Source organism: Bombina bombina, chromosome 3 (genome assembly GCF_027579735.1).
Source record: "Bombina bombina isolate aBomBom1 chromosome 3, aBomBom1.pri, whole genome shotgun sequence".
Taxonomy (NCBI): domain Eukaryota; kingdom Metazoa; phylum Chordata; class Amphibia; order Anura; family Bombinatoridae; genus Bombina; species Bombina bombina.
Genome location: NC_069501.1, coordinates 360,413,316 through 360,433,490, shown reverse-complemented (window position 1 = coordinate 360,433,490; position 20,175 = coordinate 360,413,316). Strand labels below are relative to the sequence as shown.

At 43.0% G+C, this 20,175-nt stretch overlaps 1 protein-coding gene across 1 annotated transcript in view; it reads right to left on the bottom strand.

Annotated features, from left to right (window-relative positions):
* The window catches only part of USP9X (ubiquitin specific peptidase 9 X-linked), a gene marked incomplete in the record, with an annotated part of 1,177,890 nt that overhangs the window by 797,127 nt on the left and 360,588 nt on the right, over nt 1-20,175 (bottom strand). The window contains 2 exon segments of the mRNA XM_053706481.1: nt 6,701-6,816; nt 9,691-9,909. Of these exon segments, the coding sequence (XP_053562456.1) occupies nt 6,701-6,816; nt 9,691-9,909 (335 nt within the window).

Genomic DNA, 20,175 nt, shown 5'->3' with positions numbered 1-20,175 from the left:
CCAACTCATTAGCCTGCAGAGCAGGGAATCCATGGGAACACTAGCAAGCTGACCAAGGGAACCCAACCCTAAGGCGCAGCAGAAATCATCTAACACCAGTAGCTGGGTATGAACCAACCACCCACAAGGCACAAGCCACATGGTTAACCACCAGATGACATGGGCTACTCTGTGGCAAAGAGTAAAAATACTCAGAAAACCTGGCCAATCATGACCAGGTTAGGTAGATGGAGCAAGGACCTAGACCAAGTTCCCACTACCGTGGAAAACCCCGACCAGCCCTGAGATCAAAGATTCCAAAATCACCCAAGACTGGGTCAGGAAAAAGGCCAAACGAAGTTTCAGCAACCAGAAGTCTCAGGGAGAAAAACAGGTCCGGGCACTTAATAGCTCAGGCAAACCTTAACCTAGAACTAAACACCCCAACTGGCCAAAAAGCCAGACACAAGGGTATCGATGCATATCCAGAGAATCCGGATAGCGAGCAGAACTCGAAAGCCCTGACCAAAGGAAGGAACCACCCCTAGCTAAAGTCCAATACTCCAAGGAGCAAGGCTAGAAGTCGTATGAAGATACTTCTCAGAGCCTCAGGACAACCAAGGGATACCTTGAGGTCATAAAAATCCTACTAGCAGGACTAGTCTTCCTATCACCTCCGAACAAGCAGAGGACACAAGGAAGAGAATGGCACTAAGCCTACCCAGCTCCGGAAAACCCTTAGCTAAACAAAGTCCCCAAAGGGAACAATCATCACCCGGAAATACAGATCCCTAAAAAGAGATCCACTCACCTGGAGACAATGGAAGAAGACCCAAAGGTCTCCTATAACTCAGACAGACAGTACACGTCAAAGACTAAGAGCTGCATCTAGATACACTATAAACAGTTTAAGCGTACACCTGCAAGGTGTCAAGAGCTGCAACTGGTTTCATAATACAAACCTTCCACATGCAAGACAGCTATCCTGTACAAGCTGTTGGGTCAAGCTCAAAAGGACAAATCCAGTGACCTAAAAATGAAGGCCAAACCGCTCATTGCGGTAAGGGGCATTGCGCCCTCCAACCCTCCACTACATGGGGAGGAAAAGCAAGTTCTGATTAAATCAGATGTCAGAGTGACGTAACGGAAAAACTCCCCTGCCCGGCCATCTGAGACTGAAGGCTATAAGGACAATCCTTCCCGCCTCTTGGACCCACAGGTCCTCTCAAATGCTTAGTTGAACATGAAAAAGAATGATAACCTGAGCACTCGGCGCTTCCACCGAACCAGCCGAGCAGAACACCGCCACATGTCTGAACAGCCGCAAAGAGAACGAACCCGACAGGACCAGCCTGCACCTAGGGTCCTAACCAACAAGCTGCATAATTTCTCCCTTATAGGAAAAAAAACAGGAAACATTTTTAACATAGGACTAACATGTCCAAACCAACTTCCGAAGAAGTAACAGAGTATCAATCCCAGAAGGTTCCCGAAGGAAACAAAAACTAATAAGACATCCCATCGGATATAAAATAAATATAAGGCAACCCAAAGGTTAACACCCAAAAAGACAGGCCTACCTGCAGGACCAGCGAAACGGAGCCCTATCTTACAAAACTGGGAAAGATCTCAAACAAATGACAATCAGGAGATTACTTCATCCCCACATGTCTAATGAGGTACACCTTTCGAAATATCAGACCGAAAATCTCTGTAACTGGTAACGATAGGGTCATTCACGCGAAGGCGAGCAATCCTGTAATGAAAGGCAAAACACTCAGAGACAGATACCCCCGGAAGGAACTGTAGAGGCCCTCTCCAAGGCAGAAGGCCCGGGACAATAGGGCACAATCACATTCTCAAACAAACGTCTAGACTCTGCAGACGAACAATCGCCAATATTATGTGGAAGCAAAAACGTGCTGCAACGTCCGGGGGAAACAAGCCACCCCGCATGGAGGAACCATAAACTGGGTTACCCGCATGTGCAGAAGTATGATTTGGTAGGGAACTCGCCTCAGAGGACAGGACCCCCAGAGGCGGATGGCTAAGCAGTCCCATGACTCCATGACCAGGAGCTCCAAAATGGCATACGGAACAAAACTGGTTGACAGGAGTCAACGAGGCGACTCCGGATACATCACCGGACACAGAATCTGAAATCAAAATAGTCTCCGTATCAGAATCCTCCGTAACTGAATCTGAAATTAACACAGTCTCAGCATCAGAATCCTCCATAACTGGATAGAGGATATTTAAATATGGACTAAAGTAGTAAAAACAAAAATGGCACCTGACACCCCCAATGGCTGGGACACTCACCACCTCCTATGACCAGACCCCTACGGACTAGAAAATTTACTTCGCCACACGGTCGTGAATGTGGAAATGGAAAAACGGAACGTAGCCATGCTTGAACACAAGGTGAACCGTACAGTCCAAAAAAAAAAAAAAGTACGCACAACCAAAAGGATAGTAGCATCGCCTCTGCCATGGACTGGAGAGAAGAAAGCAGGCAGCGAAGTGAAGTTCGACAACGCCGATTGCTTGAGGAGCTGTTAATATGAGTCGGGATTATTTCGCAGAAAGAAACTCCCTGCATCTCCGGACTCTAACTTTCATGCAAGCCCTCACTGACAGACTGACAGGACTACTTAAAACTCCTATCCCATGCCGAAGAGTACTACCCTCCATAAGAGACAAAAACAAAAATTCTAACACTTCTCTGCCATCCTCCTGGGACGAAAGGCAAAGACTGGGGGATGAGTGAAGTGGGAGGAGTATTTAAGCCTTTGGCTGGATTGTCTTTGCCTCCTCCTGGTGGCCAGGTTCTTATTTCCCAAAAGTAATGAATGCAGCTGTGGACTCTTTCCATTTAAGAAGAAAACTTCCTTCAGCAGAAAGTGTAAATGCTCAATTATAAATCTATAGTCTGGTTCCTCCAAAGCTGGAAGCTTAGAGGCAGCAGATTCTGACCCAGAAAGAGCACCCTCTTAAGTATCAGGGGCGCCTTCATCATCGGATAATCTTGTATCAGATAAATCCAATAAGCTAGTAGATGACCCCTGGGAATGATAGCAATATTTGACCTTTCGCTTGCGCTTAGCAGGGCGGGGTAAAGCACTAAAGGCCACAGACACTGCCGTTTGTAACTACTCTGTAAAGTCTGGTGGTAAAAAGGGCCCCTCCACTCCAGATGGAGTATTAGGAATGCTACGAGAAGCTGCATGTGTATTAGGAGATGACTGTAGGGTGCGCACCTCAGGGGACGGAGACTCCTCAGAAGTAGACAGCTCAGTGGTATCAAACATATTAACCTTCTTTGACATGATTACTTTATCAAGGCATGTGGAAGATAATTTAGCAGGTGGGTATACAGCGGCCTCCTCACAATATAGAAAGGTATTAGACTTAGGTAAAAAAAATTGCACCTTTATACCCCCAATGACTGGGGCACTCACCACCTCCTATGACCCAGGCCAACCGCAAACCGCATGGTCAGGAATGAGGAAATAAGTGTGACCACACCTGGTCACATGGTGCTCAATGCAGGACCGCCCCTGCTATAATAGTAAAAAAAAAAGCGCTAAGCCTTTCAGGCTGCGCAGCTCCCAAAAATGAAAGTAAAAAAAAACAACCTTGTACGTTCCGACATCTACCTAAGCCTCATCTCACACATGTCGCAGCATATTCCGGAGATATTAACCCTTGATTCCATACAGATAAAAGGAGCCACACTGTTACCCTGTCTTCTTGCGTTATCATGTGTGTATAAAAAAAATGAAACGATCTTACCAGAATTGATGCCATGGACCAGAAACACAGCCTCTCAAGTTTGATAGTCTTGTAGCATCGCTCCTGACATGGACTTGAGTGATGGAAGCAGGCAGTGAAACTTGTCAACACAGATTGCTTAGGAGCTGTTAATACGAGTCTGGATGGGTTAGCAGAAAGAGACTCTCCCTGCATCTCCAGACCATAACTTTCGTCAATGCTCTCACTGAGAGGATGACAAGACTACTTAAAACTTCAGTCCCATTTCAAAGGGTAGATACCCTTCATAAGGAACTACTCTGAATCTTCTGACACTTCTATGCCTACCTCCTGTGACAAAAGGCAAAGAATGACTGGGATATGAGGGAAGTAGGGGGAGTATTTAAGCCTTTGGCTGGGGTGTCTTTGCCTCCTCCTGGTGGCCAGGTTCAGTATTTCCCAACAGTAAGGAATGATGCCGTGGACTCTCCTCATATTAAGAAGGAAATTGCATGTTCTATCTGAATCATGAAAGAAAAAATGTTGGTTTAGTATTCCTTTAATTATTCAAGCACAACCCAAATGAATGTGATTGATATGCTGGAGTCCCTGGCTTTGTCTATGCTGTCCTAAACAGATCTGAACATGGCTTTGGGTTTGTAGAGTGACCGGTGTAATTCTTTGCTGATGACAGATTTTATGCCAGATATGAATATGCTAAATAAATCGAGAACATTTTCCATCAGAGGTTAGAATCTCTCAAAATATCAGAAGTTACTTTGCATTGGGGGGGATGGGGTCTGATGCTGAGTGGAGAGAACCAAATTGCGCAAAAGTAAAAACCGTAATCCTAGGATCACCCAAACCCTTTAGAGAACAGAGATCACTATGGAGAGAATGGGTAAATGACTGGGCACCATAGTTACATAAGATAGGAGGAAACTGACGGAATAAACAATAAGCAGCAGACAATCTGCGAGGCAAACACAACTGACAGATGGGCAGAACACACTGCATAGGAAAATGTATATAGGGACCTGAAAACCCCCAATGATTTCCAGGTACAGTAGGGTAATTATTAATATAAGCCTTGTCTAATATGAGAAAGACACTATCCCAAGCAGGGAAACCAGAAGGTATGGCCATCAGTGGAGTCTTTATGATAAAGTTTAAGCAGATAAAAGGAGGTTTGGGAATAGTAGAACAACTGCAGCTTAAGTAATATATCCTGAGAAGGTCATTGATATGTTTTCCCTAACTCACAATACATTATTCAAAACTGCCAGAAACTATTGCCAATGTGTACAGTTTACAAACTGCTTTTACCTTCTCTTTTGTCATTTTAAATTGCTGCTCAGGGAGCCCAGCATATAAAAGGTGTTTATGCATCCTCTTAATACAAACTCATAATTTGCTTGTCTGGGGCTCATTGTGCCATTAGTTCAATGCTTGACAATAGGGATGCACCGAAATGAAAATTCTGGACCGAAACCGATAACGAAAAGTCAGGATGCCCCTGGCCGAAAACCGAAACGAAACATAAATAATTTTTTTCTTTTTTTTTTTTTTTTTTTTTTTTTTTTTTTAACTACAATGTGTGTGTAGCTGAGACAGCTTGTAGGCGGGAAAGCTCCAACAAATGAGAGTGGTCACGTACCGTAGGGCATGATCTGCAGTGAAACTGGTGGAGCTCTATAAGGGAGAGCGTAGTTATAGCCAGACAACAATATGAGGTGGAAAAGTGTTTTGTTTTTGGGTGTAGTTATCCGTGCGATAGGCGTGGCTGCACCTGATCGTCTCTCATCGTATCTCCGCCTAGTCCCTGGTTTGGGTCTCACACTGACCCATCAGATTATATGTCCGGAGCCCCAAATGGAGTCTACCTGTCACCTATCACCAGGACCACCGGACTTAGCTACGACCTTACGTGCAAGGGGGTTATACAAAGTTACTATGCTTGTTTGTTTTGGGGCTTATGCATATATAGTGTGCATGCATATTTGCCTCAGGCAATTAGAATGTCTACGCACAAGAGGCTGATGTATGAGCACTGTATATAAGGCTTATACATATTCACTGTGTGTGCTAGGGGCTGTATCTGATAATATAAAGTGTTTCTTATCCTCCTTTGAAAACTGTATTCAGAACTTTGGTTTTTTTCTTCTAAACAAAAAAAAAAGGGGGCACTGCTGGTTTCAAATATCATCATGTCATGGTACTTATGTGTGTGCTCTGTGTACCATGCCAGTGCTGTGCTGCAAACCTTATGCTAAGGATAGACATTTAACTCAATAGAACAGGGGAGGGCTGTACATTTTTAGCCATTTTGGTCCTCTTTGGGCCGAAATTGGAATTGCACATTTTCGGCGGCCCATATTTTGGTGCATCGCTAGTATTATTCTTTATTTAGTTCTGTGTAACAGAATCAGATTTAACCATTTTTTTTTTTTTAACCAATTGTCAAAATAAAGTATAGTCCTAGAAAACTATTATATGCAAAACAGTAAGTCAAGTAATGAACTCAGACAGCAGCTCTAAGCTGGCATCAAATTTGAAATATGCTACACAATTTTACCGAAAATAAAAGGCCAAAAAAACGAAAACCGAAATAACCAAAAATGCCATTTTCGGCCGAAACTTTCTGCGGCCGAAATTTCGGTGCATCCCTACTTGAGAAATCTGTTTAAAAATTAGGAGCCAGGCACATTTATAGGAGATAGACAGTAGGATTTGTATGATAAATGGAGAATAACCCAAAAAGTTAGGAGCCAGGGCTAAAATTCTAGGAGCCAGTGGCAAACAATTTAATCTGAAAGGTTTTTGCTTTCTGCCATGCTTTCTTTTCTTTTTTAAACAAAGCAACAATATCGCACCATATATATAAAACGTGATTTTACTTAATTTTGGTACTTTGCACCATATATAATTAAGATTAGTAGTAAAAAAAAAAAAAAAAAAAAACACATACTTGATGAGTGCTGCAATGATTTGGACATTCAACGCAGAGCCATTCATAAAACGATCATGCAAGATCTGGAACCCGTTTAATGTGCCAAACTTATTGATGAGGTCTACTAGCCAACCCTTGAACAGGGGAAGAAAGTGAAAAAAAAAATAGTATTGATCATTATAACGAAGCATACAAGCAAATGTAATAATAAAAAACAGCAATCCATACACTGTATATTTCAGTAGCTAGAGCAAATAGGTCTAAAGTGCATTCTTCTACAGGTTTTGACTTCTGGTTTTTTTTTTATTAACAGTTTAAAAGATATACATTATCAATTTATTTCTATTAAAAGTGTGCTTAATTTTTTTCTTGGTATCCTTTGCTGAAGGAGCAGCAATGCACTACGGGGAGCTAGCTGAACACCTCCAATCATCAGCTAGCTTCCAGTACTGCATTGCTGCTTTCCAAAAAGGTATACAAAGAGAACAAAGCAAATTAGTTAACAGAAGAACATTTAAAAAGCTTGATATAACTAATATCTTATTCCATTATATATATATATATATATATATATATATATATATATATATATATATATATATATATATTTTGATACCCTGATTTAACTAAACACCCAATTCCGACAATTTATCTTTAGGTCATTAAAACACTAGAAATGACCAATTCCTTTATTTTACTTTATTGTCAAATGGATGCTAACATATAAAGTTTTATAAAAGGGTAGTTCCTGAAGCAAAAAACAAAATTTATGCTTACCTGATAAATTTCTCTCTCTTGTGGTGTATCCAGTCCACGGGTTCATCCATTACTTGTGGGATATTCTCCTTCCCAACAGGAAGTTGCAAGAGGACACCCACAGCAGAGCTGTCTATATAGCTCCTCCCCTAACCCCCACCTCCAGTCATTCGACCGAAGAAAAGTAAGAAAAAGGAGAAACTATAGGGTGCAGTGGTGACTGTAGTTTAAAAATAAAAAAAACCTGCCTTAAAGTGACAGGGCGGGCCGTGGACTGGATACACCACAAGAGAAAGAAATTTATCAGGTAAGCATAAATTTTGTTTTCTTTTGTAAGGTGTATCCAGTCCACGGGTTCATCCATTACTTGTGGGATACCAATACCAAAGCTTTACGACAAGGCAGGAACTTAAACGGAAGGCACCACTGCCTGTAAGACCTTTCTCCCAAAAATAGCCTCCGAGGAAGCAAAAGTATCAAATTTGTAGAATTTAGAAAAAGTATGAAGCGAAGACCAAGTTGCCGCCTTACAAATCTGTTCAACAGAGGTCTCATGTTTAAAAGCCCATGTGGAAGCTACCGCTCTAGTAGAATGAGCTGTAATCCTTTCAGGAGGCTGCTGTCCAGCAGTCTCATAAGCCAAACGGATGATGCTTTTCAGCCAAAAGAAAAAAGAGGTAGCCGTAACCTTTTGACCCCTACGCTTTCCAGAATAGACAACAAACAAAGAAGACGTTTGACGAAAATCTTTGGTTGCCTGCAAATAAAACTTCAAAGCTGGCCAGCAGTCTCATAAGTTAAACAGATTATGCTTCTCAGCCAAAAACAAAGAAAAGTTACCGAAGCCTTTTGGCCTCTCCTCTTTCCAGAGTAGACCCTCTATGTCAGACATGTTTAACAGACTAGTAATGAGACAAGCAAGCTTGGAAAGCACTTTAATAAAGGTGAAACAGCAATTAAACAAAAACGTTACTGTGCCTTTAAGAGAAAAAAACTAGCACTTAAACTGCAAAACAGTGTAAAAATATAGTAAAGTCTTTGAAATGTTTACAGTGTGTGTAAGGGACTAAAACAACATTGCACCCACTTGCAAATGAATGATTAAAGGGTCAGTAAACCTTAAAAATAATGTTATATAATTCTGCACAGAGTGCAGAATTATATAACATTACATTAGCCAAACTTTGTAAATCATAATATTCCCTTTTTATTTTGTAAAAATACCGCCGTTTTACAGACCCGCTCTCTGTACTCTGATTTACAAAGTTTGGCTAATGTAATGTTATATAATTCTGCACTATGTGCAGAATTATATAACATTATTTTTAAGGTTTACTGTCCCTTTAACCCCTTAGGCCCCAAACCGGATTTAAAAACGTTAAAAAACGTTAAAAGACAGTTGAGCACCTTGCCACAGCTCTGCTGAGGCTCCTACCTGCCCTCAAATACGCTTTTGTGCAGAAATAAACCCTTTGTAATGGTTCTCAGATGCCAGAGGACTCCTCTAGTGAAGCTGAATGTCTCAGTCTGAATTAAAACTGCGCATCTAGAGCGCTAAAATAGGCCCCTCCCACCATGTACTGGATGTTAGAGGGGCCTTAATAATTGATTATTACCCTGTTTTGTAAGCATGATCCCAGTCGTTAAATCACTGCATCAGGCTTACCTCAAATATACAAGGCTCTGTCAGCATTTTCTAGAACTTATTCATCTCTCTAGAAATAAAAATACTGAACATACCTCAAAGCAGGTAATCTGCAGACCGTTCCCCCAACTGAAGTTTTCCCATACTCTTCAGTTATGTGTGAGAACAGCAATGGACCTTAGTTACAAACCGCTAAGATCATCAAACCTCCAGGCAGAATTCTTCTTCTAATTTCTGCCTGAGAGTAAAACAGTACAACGCCGGTACCGTTTAAAAATAACAAACTCTTGATTGAAGGTAAAACTACACTAAGTCACCACATATCTCTTGATACTTCCTATCTTGTCGAGAGTTGCAAGAGAATGACTGTGGGTGGGGGTTAGGGGAGGAGCTATATAGACAGCTCTGCTGTGGGTGTCCTCTTGCAACTTCCTGTTGGGAAGGAGAATATCCCACAAGTAATGGATGAACCCATGGACTGGATACACTTTACAAGAGAAATATGTATAAATAAAAAATATATATAAACCGGGACCTTTATTAAAAAAAAAAATTGTTAAAGGTAGAAACTGAAAACACTATTGCATCACGGCAACAGACGCCTTACCTTTGGAGAGCGTGGATCAGGTGGACGGGCAAAAAGCTCATCTTCTGCTAACTGCACTCCAGCAGGAACGGTCTCTGATGGACGTGTACCATTGTAGATATGAAATTTGCAATGAGGATTTAAGGCCATGGCAAGGAGTTCAAGAAGAGGAAACCAATCTTGGGGAAGTTTGGACACACAAAGCTCCACAAGACGATGAGTATTGTTAATAATACACCTCTATTGTATCAGAAAAAAAAAAAGCCCCAAGTTAATAATTTGAGCAAACTCATTTAAAAATAATTGCAGCTCTAGAACCAAATTCATAGTAAAATTACCAAATGCATTAACTTGTTGGTAAGTTGCACTTGTCCCAGCACCTTTCAGTTAGAGTAAAAATCTAAGTTTATGCTAATCTTAAATTCATTTCTTTCATTATGGTGAGAGTCCATGAGTCATTACATGTGGAAATTCCCCTCATGAACCCTAGGAGGCAAATGACACCCTAACATAACAGAGCATTAAATCTCTCCCACTTCCCCTAAATCCTCAGTCATACATATAGCCAAGAAGATAAAGGAAAGAGAAGTGCAGGAAAAATAAAGTGGGGCAAAAAAATACCGCCGTCACCTGAAAAAATACAAAGACTATCCTCACACTTTGTAGAAAAGGGGCATCTAAGTGAGTCAATTAAGATAGCAGGTAAAAGACCACATAGGGCCACAACATAGTGGCATGGAAAGGGAAAAAGTGTTGAAGCAGAGGGAAATGGAGTGGATACATTGGCTAGAAACATATCTAAAGGTCTTATTAAGGACTATGACCTGTCTGTTTTCTCATAAATGACAAATATAATGTAAACATTTTGTGTGTTATAACATGTATATACAACTCTGCAAATATCAATTCCAGTAGACATACAAAATAACTATAAATTATGCTTACCTGATGATTTTCTTCAGATGGAAAGAGTCCACAGATGCAATTATTACTTTTGGGAAATAAGAACCTAGCCACCAGGAGGAGGCAAAGACATCCCAGCCAAAGGCTTAAATACTCCTCCCACTACCCTCATCCCCAAGCCATTCTGCCAAGGAACAAGGAACAGTAGAAGAAATATAAGGGTGAAAAGGTGCCAGAAGAATAAAAATCCAGACGCCCCACATAAAAAATACGGGTGGGGAGCTGTGGACTCTTTCCATCTGAAGAAAATAAAATGATCAGGTAAGCATAATTTAAGTTTTTCTTTATAAATGGAAAAAGTCCACAGCTGCATTCATTACTTTTGGGAAAACAATACCCAAGCTATAGAGGACACTGAATGCCAAGACGGGAGGGTACAAGAGGCGGCCCATTCTGAAGGCACCAGGCCTGAAAACCACTACAAAACAAAACCCTGCTTCGTCCGAAGCCGAGAAACATTGAAAAGAAAAGGCCCCAAAGACACTGACCCACAGGTAGCCCGGAAGACTTGCTAGTGACCGCAAAATCAGACTCAACTGAGCCAACAGTCCTCCAGGAGACACCACCGTCACCCAGCAGTTAGTCCCCAACCACACACCCCTCACTAGCGAAGGAAACACCAGCTCAAAAACTACCAAAGGGATAGGATAAGGAAGAACAAAAGGGAAACCGAAAGGTCACCACAAATTCCAAAAAAGGAAGAACTCCCAGAATGAGCTCAGCTCACAAAGACCCAAATGGGTCCTGACAAACTAGGGGAGGCAACGCCCAGACCAGCCAAAAACCACAAGGTTTAGGACCGGGCATCAGAACAGAGAAAATCTTCCTCTCAACATAGTGAGAAAGCACCTAAAAAGACAACTGAAGATGGAGTCCTCAAAACGTCAGAACTTATAATACAGAAGTATTCAACACATAATACGTGTAGCAGACCCAGACGAGGTAAACACCTGAGTCAAAAACACGCAGTCATCATCAAGATGACACAGAAAGAAAATACTTGCTGAAAAGCAAAAAGCGGCCAAACAAGATATCAGATTGCAAAAATCTCCAAAGACACAAGGCCACAGGCTGAACAAGAGATCAATCTCCAACGCAGATGAACTTGGAAGCAATCCCCTTAGAAATTAGCCTGCTAGCACACATACAAGGTGCATTAGCTGCAGCGTATACCCTGCAAACTCTACGCCTGCAGAACCGCAAAGCCAACAGGTTATTTCAGCAAACTGTCCAAGGGAGCCATTGAATAGGCGTAAGGCAAGCCCAATGAGCATCGGCACTCAGAAAACCTTGCCAACCGAGACCAGGTCAACTAGCCAGACCAAAGCTCATAGCCCAAGTTCCCTGGGAATGGAGAACCCCGAACCCGCTCTAAAGTCTGAAAGTCCGGTAACAACCCGCAATGGGAATCCCAAAGGAAAAACGCTGAGCGAAAGCCTCAGCAACCGGAAGAACCAGGGCGATGACAGGTCCGAGCCTCCAATTGTGTAAGAACAAACAATATCCCAGCAACTCAAACACCACATCTGATATAAAAAACAGACCCACAGGGAGAGATCAATGCAATATCCAGAATAACCCGGATAATGAGAACACCTTGCAAGTCCCGACCCAATGAAGAGTCCTTCCCCTGCCGAAGTTCAACACTCCAAAGGAGCTAAGGCATCTCGAACCAAGACACTAGAGCCCAAAGGCGTTTGAACCGCCACAAGACGTCCAAAGCAAGGGGATACCTCGAGGACAGAGTCACTCGAGCAAGGCTAGTCTCCACATCACCTCCAATACGAGTCAGAGGATCACATGAACAAAAGGATGCGGATAATCCCCAGCTCCGGGGAAGAACCCTAAGCAGAGCCCAAAGGAGACCCCAATGTCCTCAAAAAGGAACAACCATCTCCTGAAAGGAAAACCAGGTCAGCAAAAAGGACCATGGAAGGAACAAGTCCAAAAGGACAATTTCACAGAGCCTCAGAAAGGCGAAAACCGCCCAAAACAGCAGTAAGAAGGCGCTAAGCCCCCCAATCCTCCCACATGAGGAAGAACCCTCTTGGTACCGAGAGCATCGGAAGTAAAGAGTGACGCAGAGGAACTCCACTGACCCAGTCAACCAACTTGAAGGCGAAATAAGGACTGAAACATCCTTCTGCCTCACAGACTCACAAGTCCTCTTTAGAATGTTTAGCTGAAACTTGTAAAATGAAAACAAGAAAACGCAAATAATAAAGTGAGCACAGCCAGGCAGAACAGGCAAAACGTGTCTGAACAAGCCACGAGACAGAAGAACTGAACCCAAGCAGGACCAACCTACAGACAGGGTTATCACTGTCAAGCTGCCTAAATCCTCCCCCAGAGGGGAAGAGAATAACAGACAAACATAGGACTAACGTGTCCCGCAACAAACTTCCGCAGAAGTAAACAGCAAAGATCGATCCCAGAAAAAGTTCCAGAAGGAAACCTATAATAAAAAATAAATGATATTCTAACCGGATAAAAGAAAATATAAGGCTAATATAGGCAACCAAAGTTACATTGTCTGATTGGAATCTGATAAACTGGGACGAACCCAGAAGTGGCCAAGCCTTCAAGGCATTGAAGATTGCCCGGAGTTCCAAAATATTGATCGGAAGGGAGGACTACTCCTGAGCCCACAGACCTTGTGCCTTCTTGGCACCCCAAACGGCTCCCCAGCGGGAAAGGCTTGTGTCAGTAGTCAAAATCTCCCAGGACGGTCTCAAAAAGATGATCTGGACAGAGCCACCAGGAGAGCGAGTCTCTCGACATGCTGTCCAGAACAATCTGTTGAGACAGATCTGAATGGTCGCTGTTCCATTGTCTCAGCATGCATAGTTGTAAGAGTCTGAGATGGAATCTGGAAAAAAGGAATGATGTCCATGCAGGACACCATGAGTCTGATTACCTCCATACACTGAGGGTCTCGAGGATGCCTGGAGGGCAAGACATGCAGAAGTTAGCTTGCAACGTCTCTGATCGGTGACAAATAATCTCATGGATATGGAATCTATTACAGTTCCAAGGAAATTCACCTTTGTGCTTGGAGTAAGAGAACTCTTACTCTTCTCCAAGTTTATCTTCCATCCATGTGATCCAAGAAGACTGAGAAGTGATTTTGAATGTTCTTCCACTAGACGAAAAGATGGTGCCTGTACCAAGATATCATCCAGGTAAGGCACTAATGCAATACCTCGAGTTCTGGCAACGGCTAGAAGAGCCCCCAGAACCTTTGGCCTAGCTACTGCTCTAAGGATATTTACAAACAGAAGAGCTATGAACTGGAAGTGCTGGTCCAGAAAAGCAAACCTCAGGATCGGGATGTGAAGGTATGCATCCATCAGGTCTATTGTGGTCATAAACTGTCCTTTCTGAACCAGAGGCAGGATTGACCGTATTGTCTCCATCTTGAAAGAGGGAACACTCAAACTTGTTTAGGCACTTTAGATCCAGAATTGGATGAAAAGTTCCCTTCTTTGGAACCACAAAAAGGTTTGAATAAAACCCCAAACCTTTTCTGTGTAGGTACTGGGACAGTTACTCCTAGAGAGGAGAAATCCCGTACGCAACCTAAGAAGGTAGCCCTCTTTTCTGGTCTTGTCGAAAGACTGGAGAGTAGGTATCTGCCCCTGGGCGGATGAGATTTGAATCCTATCCTGTATCCTTGAGATACAACCTCCAGGACCCAAGGATCCTGTACATCCTGGAACCAAGCGTCTGAATAAAGACAGTCTGCCCCCTACTTGATCCGATCCAGGATCGGGGGGGCGCCCCTTCATGCCGATTTGTACTCGGCGGTCTTCTTGGTCTGTTTGGACTTATTCCAGGAGTGAGCCAGCTTCAACATACTCTTGGGCTCCTCGGACGTGGAAGAGGACTGCTGTCATTGCCACTTAGTGCAAAAGGAACGAAAATTAGACAGTTGCTGTCCCTTAGGCCTATTCTTCTTATTCTGCGCTAGCAAGGCATTTTTCCCTACGGTAACCATAGACATAATGGAGTTCAGTCCTGGACCGAATAAAATCTTCCGCTTGAAGGGAAGAGAAAGGAGTCTGGATTTAGAAGTCATATCTGCAGACCAAGACTTCAACCAGAGAGCCCGGCAGGCTAGAAACGCAAAGCCAGCAGCCTTTGCATTTATGCAAATAATCTGCATATTCGCGTCACAGATTGAGTTCCCAATTCTCAGTGCCTTAATTCTCTCCTGAATATCCTCAAGTGGAGTCTCCACCTCAATTAACTTCGACAGAGTGTCGCACCAGTAGGTAGCTGCTCCAGCTGCCGCCGGTTGAAATAAAAACCCTGTATGTTGAAACATCTCTCTAATAAAAGTGTGGAGATAGCGCCATCCACCTTCCGGATGGAGCCCCACAAATCTAGTCAGAGAGTCAGGGACTGGGAATAATTTATTAAAAGCAGACGAGGGGGAAAAAGAAGTTCTAACTCTTTCCCATTCATTACTAATAATGTTCGCCATCTTAACTGGCACAGAAAAAAAGTCAGTGGGACATTCCTATCTTCGTAAACCCTGTCTAATTTAGTGATCTTAGGCTCCTCAAGGAGTGTAGCCTCTGGAACCTCTAGAGTAGACAGAACCTCTTATAATAAAAAATGCAGATGCTCAATTTTAAATCTAAAAGGAGGGTTCCGCCACTGAAGGAGGTTTAGTAACTAAAGTCTCTGACTCAAAGTTCACCCTCTGAAGCTACAGAGGTTAAGTCATCCTCGGGTAGCTGGGATATAGTAGCTAAATCAGACAAATATTTAGATGACTCTAGGTCAGGAGAACTATGTTAAACCTTTCTCTTGCATTTGTTTGAGCGAGGTAAGGAACTCAGGGCTGCAGACACCGCCGATTGTAACTGTGCGGTAAAGTCTGCTGGAAAAAAGCCCACTCCAGATAGAGGATAAGTTGGACCGTGGGGATCTGCATGTGGAGCTGGTAATGTAGAAAGGGTAGTAATTTCTCGGGACCCAGATTCCTGAGAAGTAGATGGCTCAGAAGGGTTAATAGTGCTATGAGTATTGAAGCATCCAAAGAAATGTTGCACTCTCAGGTGTGGAAAAGTGAAACAAACCTTTTATTAGGTAGACAGCAACGTTTCGGGGCACCTGCCCCTTTGTCAAGTTCGACAAAGGGGCAGGTGCCCCCGAAACGTTGCTGCCAACCTAATAAAGGTTTAATTTCACTTTTTCACACCTGAGAGTGCAACATTTCTTTAGATACTTTGAAGCAAAGGGTTTTGTTCTGATTTTGTTTGCACCCACCTTGATACTTTTCTGGACATTTGTGTTTAAAGATGCGCTGGTCCTACTTTCTTGTTTAGCGCTATGAGTATTAGCAGGCTTCTCTCCCTTCTTAGACTTTAGAACAGTATTAATGGAACAAAATTGAGCAGCGGGCAAACCACAGCCTCCTTACAATATAAACAGGAATTATTAATCAGTACAGAAGGAGCGGAACCTTCTAATGTAGTATCAGAGTCCTCCATAGCTTTGTATATACCCATATAAGGACAATCAAAAAGAAACGCTTTTATTTAAACACCCTAAAGGAACAGTCATGTCCAAAAAAAAAAGTTCATGATTTAAATAGGGCATGCCATTTTAAACAACTTTCCAAATTACTTTTATCACCAATTTTGCTTTGTTCTCTTGGTATTTAGTTGAAAGCTAAAACTAGGAGATCCATATGCTAATTTCTTAGACCTTGACGACTGCCTCTAATCTGAATGCATTTTGACCACTAGAGGGCATTAGTTCATGTGTTTCATATAGATAACATTGAGCTCATGCCCGTGAAGTGACCTAGGAGTGAGCACTGATTGGCTAAAAGGCAAGTCTGTCAAAAGAACTGAAATTAAGGGGCAGTCAGCAGAACCTTAGATACAAGGTCATTACAGAGGTAAAACATGTATTATTATAACTGTGTTGGTTATGCAAAACTGGGGAATGGGTAATAAAGGAATTTTCTTTTTAAACAACAAGAATTATGGTGTTGACCGTCCCTTTAATACTCCCAATGGCTGGGGCACTCACCAGCTCCTAGACCCAGACAGCTAACAGTGAAAACGCTCTCCTCAGGAGTGATGTCTGCAGCAGGATCTTAGGAAACGAAAGAGACCGCACCCAGCCGTGTGGTACCTATGACAGGACTTTCCCTGCTATGAAAAAGGGTGCCAAGCTATTATGAGCTGCGCAACACTTCAAAAACGAAAGTGAAACCGGTTTGTTCCAAGCCAAAAACACACAGCCTATGAGTCTAAACAAACTCTCACATTAAGCAGATATAAATCCCCAAACTGTTCAAATAATCTCCCTGAATGAGATATTAACCCTTGATCCTATCGAGGTATAAAGGAGCCACACTGTGACCCTGTATAGAATTTTTAATTGTATATATAAAAAACTAAATTTATGCTTACCTGATAAATGTCTTTCTTTTGCGATGTACCGAGTCCACAGATTCATCCTTACTTGTGGGATATGATCCTTCCTAACAGGAAGTGGCAAAGAGAGCACCCACAGCAGAGCTGTCTATATAGCTCCCCCCTTAACTCCAACCCCCAGTCATTCGACCGAAGGCCAAGGAAGAAAAAGGAGAAACTATAAGGTGCAGAGGTGACTGAAGTTTTCAATAAAAAATACTGTCTTGAATAGACAGGGCGGGCCGTGGACTCGGTACATCGCAAAAGAAAGAAATTTATCAGGTAAGCATAAATTTTGTTTTCTTTTGCAAGATGTACCGAGTCCACGGTTTCATCCTTACTTGTGGGATACCAATACCAAAGCTTTAGGACACGGATGAAGGGAGGGACAAGACAGGAACCTAAACGGAAGGCACCACTGCTTGCAAAACCTGTCTCCCAAAAATAGCCTCCGAGGAAGCAAAAGTATAAAATTTGGAAAATTTGGAAAAGGTATGAAGGGAAGACCAAGTCGCAGCCTTACAAATCTGTTCAACAAAAGCATCATTTTTAAAAGCCCATGTGGAAGCTACCGCTCTAGTAGAATGAGCTGTAATCCTTTCAGGAGGCTGCTGTCCAGCAGTCTCATAAGCCAAACGGATGATGCTTTTCAGCCAAAAGAAAAAAAGAGGTAGCCGTAACCTTTTGACCCCTACGCTTTCCAGAATAGACAACAAACAAAGAAGACGTTTGACGAAAATCTTTGGTTGCCTGCAAATAAAACTTCAAAGCACGAACTACGTCCAAGTTGTGCAACAGACTTTCCTTCTTAGAAGAAGGATTAGGACACAGAGAAGGAACAATAATTTCCTGATTGATATTCCTGTTAGTAACAACCTTAGGGAGGAACCCAGGCTTGGTACGCAAAACCACCTTATCAGCATGGAAAACAAGATAAGGCGAGTCACATTGTAATGCAGATAGTTAAGAAACTCTTCGAGCTGAAGAGATCGCAACTAGGAACAGAACTTTCCAAGATAGAAGCTTAATATCTATGGAATGCATGGGTTCAAACGGAACCCCATGAAGAACTCTAAGAACTAAATTTAGACTCCATGGCGGAGCAACAGGTTTAAACACAGGCTTAATTCTAGCTAAAGCCTGACAAAAAGCCAGAACGTCTGGGACATCTGCCAGACGCTTGTGCAACAGAATAGACAGAGCAGATATCTGTCCTTTAAGGGAACTAGCTGACAATCCTTTCTCCAGTCCCTCTTGGAGAAAAGACAAAATCCTAGGAATCCTGATTTTACTCCATGAGTAGCTTTTGGATTCGCACCAAAAAAGACATTTACGCCATATCTTATGATAGATTTTCCTGGTGACAGGCTTTCGAACCTGAATCAAGGTATCTATGAAACCCCGCTTTGATAGAATCAAGCGTTCAATCTCCAAGCAGTCATTTGCAGAGAAATTAGATTTGGATGCTTGAATGGACCTTGAATCAAAAGGTCCTGTCTCAGTGGCAGAGTCCATGGTGGCAGAGATGACATGTCCACCAGGTCTGCATACCAAGTCCTGCGTGGCCACGCAGGCGCTATCAAAATCACCGAAGCTCTCTCCACTTTGATTCTGGCAATCAGACACGGAAGGAGAGGGAAAGGTGGAAACACATAAGCCAGGTTGATTGATCAGGGTACTGCTAGAGCATCTATCAGTACTGCCTGAGGATCTCTTGGCCTGGATCCGTAACGAGGAAGTTTGGCGTTCTGACGAGACGCCATCAGATCCAATTCTGGTGTGCCCCATAGCTGAACCAGTTGAGCAAACACCTCCGGATGGAGTTCCCACTCCCCCGGATGAAAAGTCTGACGACTTAGAAAATCTGCCTCCCAGTTCTCTACCTCTGGGATATAGATTGCTGACAGATGGCAAGAGTGAGCCTCTGCCCATCGGATAATTATTGAAACTTCTATCATCGCTAAGGAACTCTTTGTTCCCCCCTGATGATTGATATAAGCCACAGTTGTGATGTTGTCCGACTGAAATCTGATGAATCTGGCCGAAGCCAGCTGAGGCCACGCCTGAAGAGCATTGAATATCGCTCTTAATTCCAGAATATTTATCGGTAGGAGGGCCTCCTCCTAAGTCCACAAACCCTGTGCTTTCAGGGAATTCCAGACTGCACCCCAGCCCAGTAGGCTGGCGTCTGTCGTCACTATAACCCACGCTGGCCTGCGGAAACACATTCCCCGGGACAGGTGATCCTGTGACAACCACCAAAGAAGAGAGTCTCTGGTATTTTGATCCAGATTTATCTGAGGAGATAAATCTGCATAATCCCCATTCCACTGTCTGAGCATGGATAGTCGCAGTGGTCTGAGATGTAAGCGAGCATATGGAACTACGTCCATTGCCGCTACCATTAGTCCGATTACCTCCATACATTGAGCCACTGACGGCCGAGGAATGGAATGAAGAGCTCGGCAGGTGGTCAAAATCTTTGATTTCCTGACCTCCGTCAGAAATATTTTCATGCCCAACGAGTCTATCAGAGTCCCTAGAAATGAAACTCTTGTGAGAGGGGAGAGAGAACTTTTTTACGTTCACCTTCCACCCATGAGATCTTAGAAAGGCCAACACTAAGTTTGTGTGAGACTTGGCTAGTTGGAAAGTCGACGCTTGTTTAAAGATGTCGTCTAGATAAGGCGCCACTGCTATGCTCCGTGGCCTTAGGACCGCCAGAAGGGACCCTAGCACCTTTGTGAAGATTCGTGGCGCCATGGCCAACCCGAAGGGAAGAGCCACAAACTGGTAATGCTTGTCCAGAAAGGCAAACCTGAGGAATTAGTGATGATCTTTGTGGATAGGAATGTGTAGATACGCATCCTTTAAGTCCACAGTGGTCATATATTGACCCTCCTGGATCATTGGTAAAATAGTCCGAATGGTCTCCATCTTGAAGGATGGGACTTTTAGGAATTGGTTTAGGATCTTGAGATCTAGAATTGTTCTGAAGGCTCCCTCTTTTTTGGGAACCACAAACAGATTGGAGTAGAACCCCTGCCCTGCTTTTGGAACTGGGCAGATCACTCCCATGGTAAAAAGGTCTTCTACACAGCGTAAG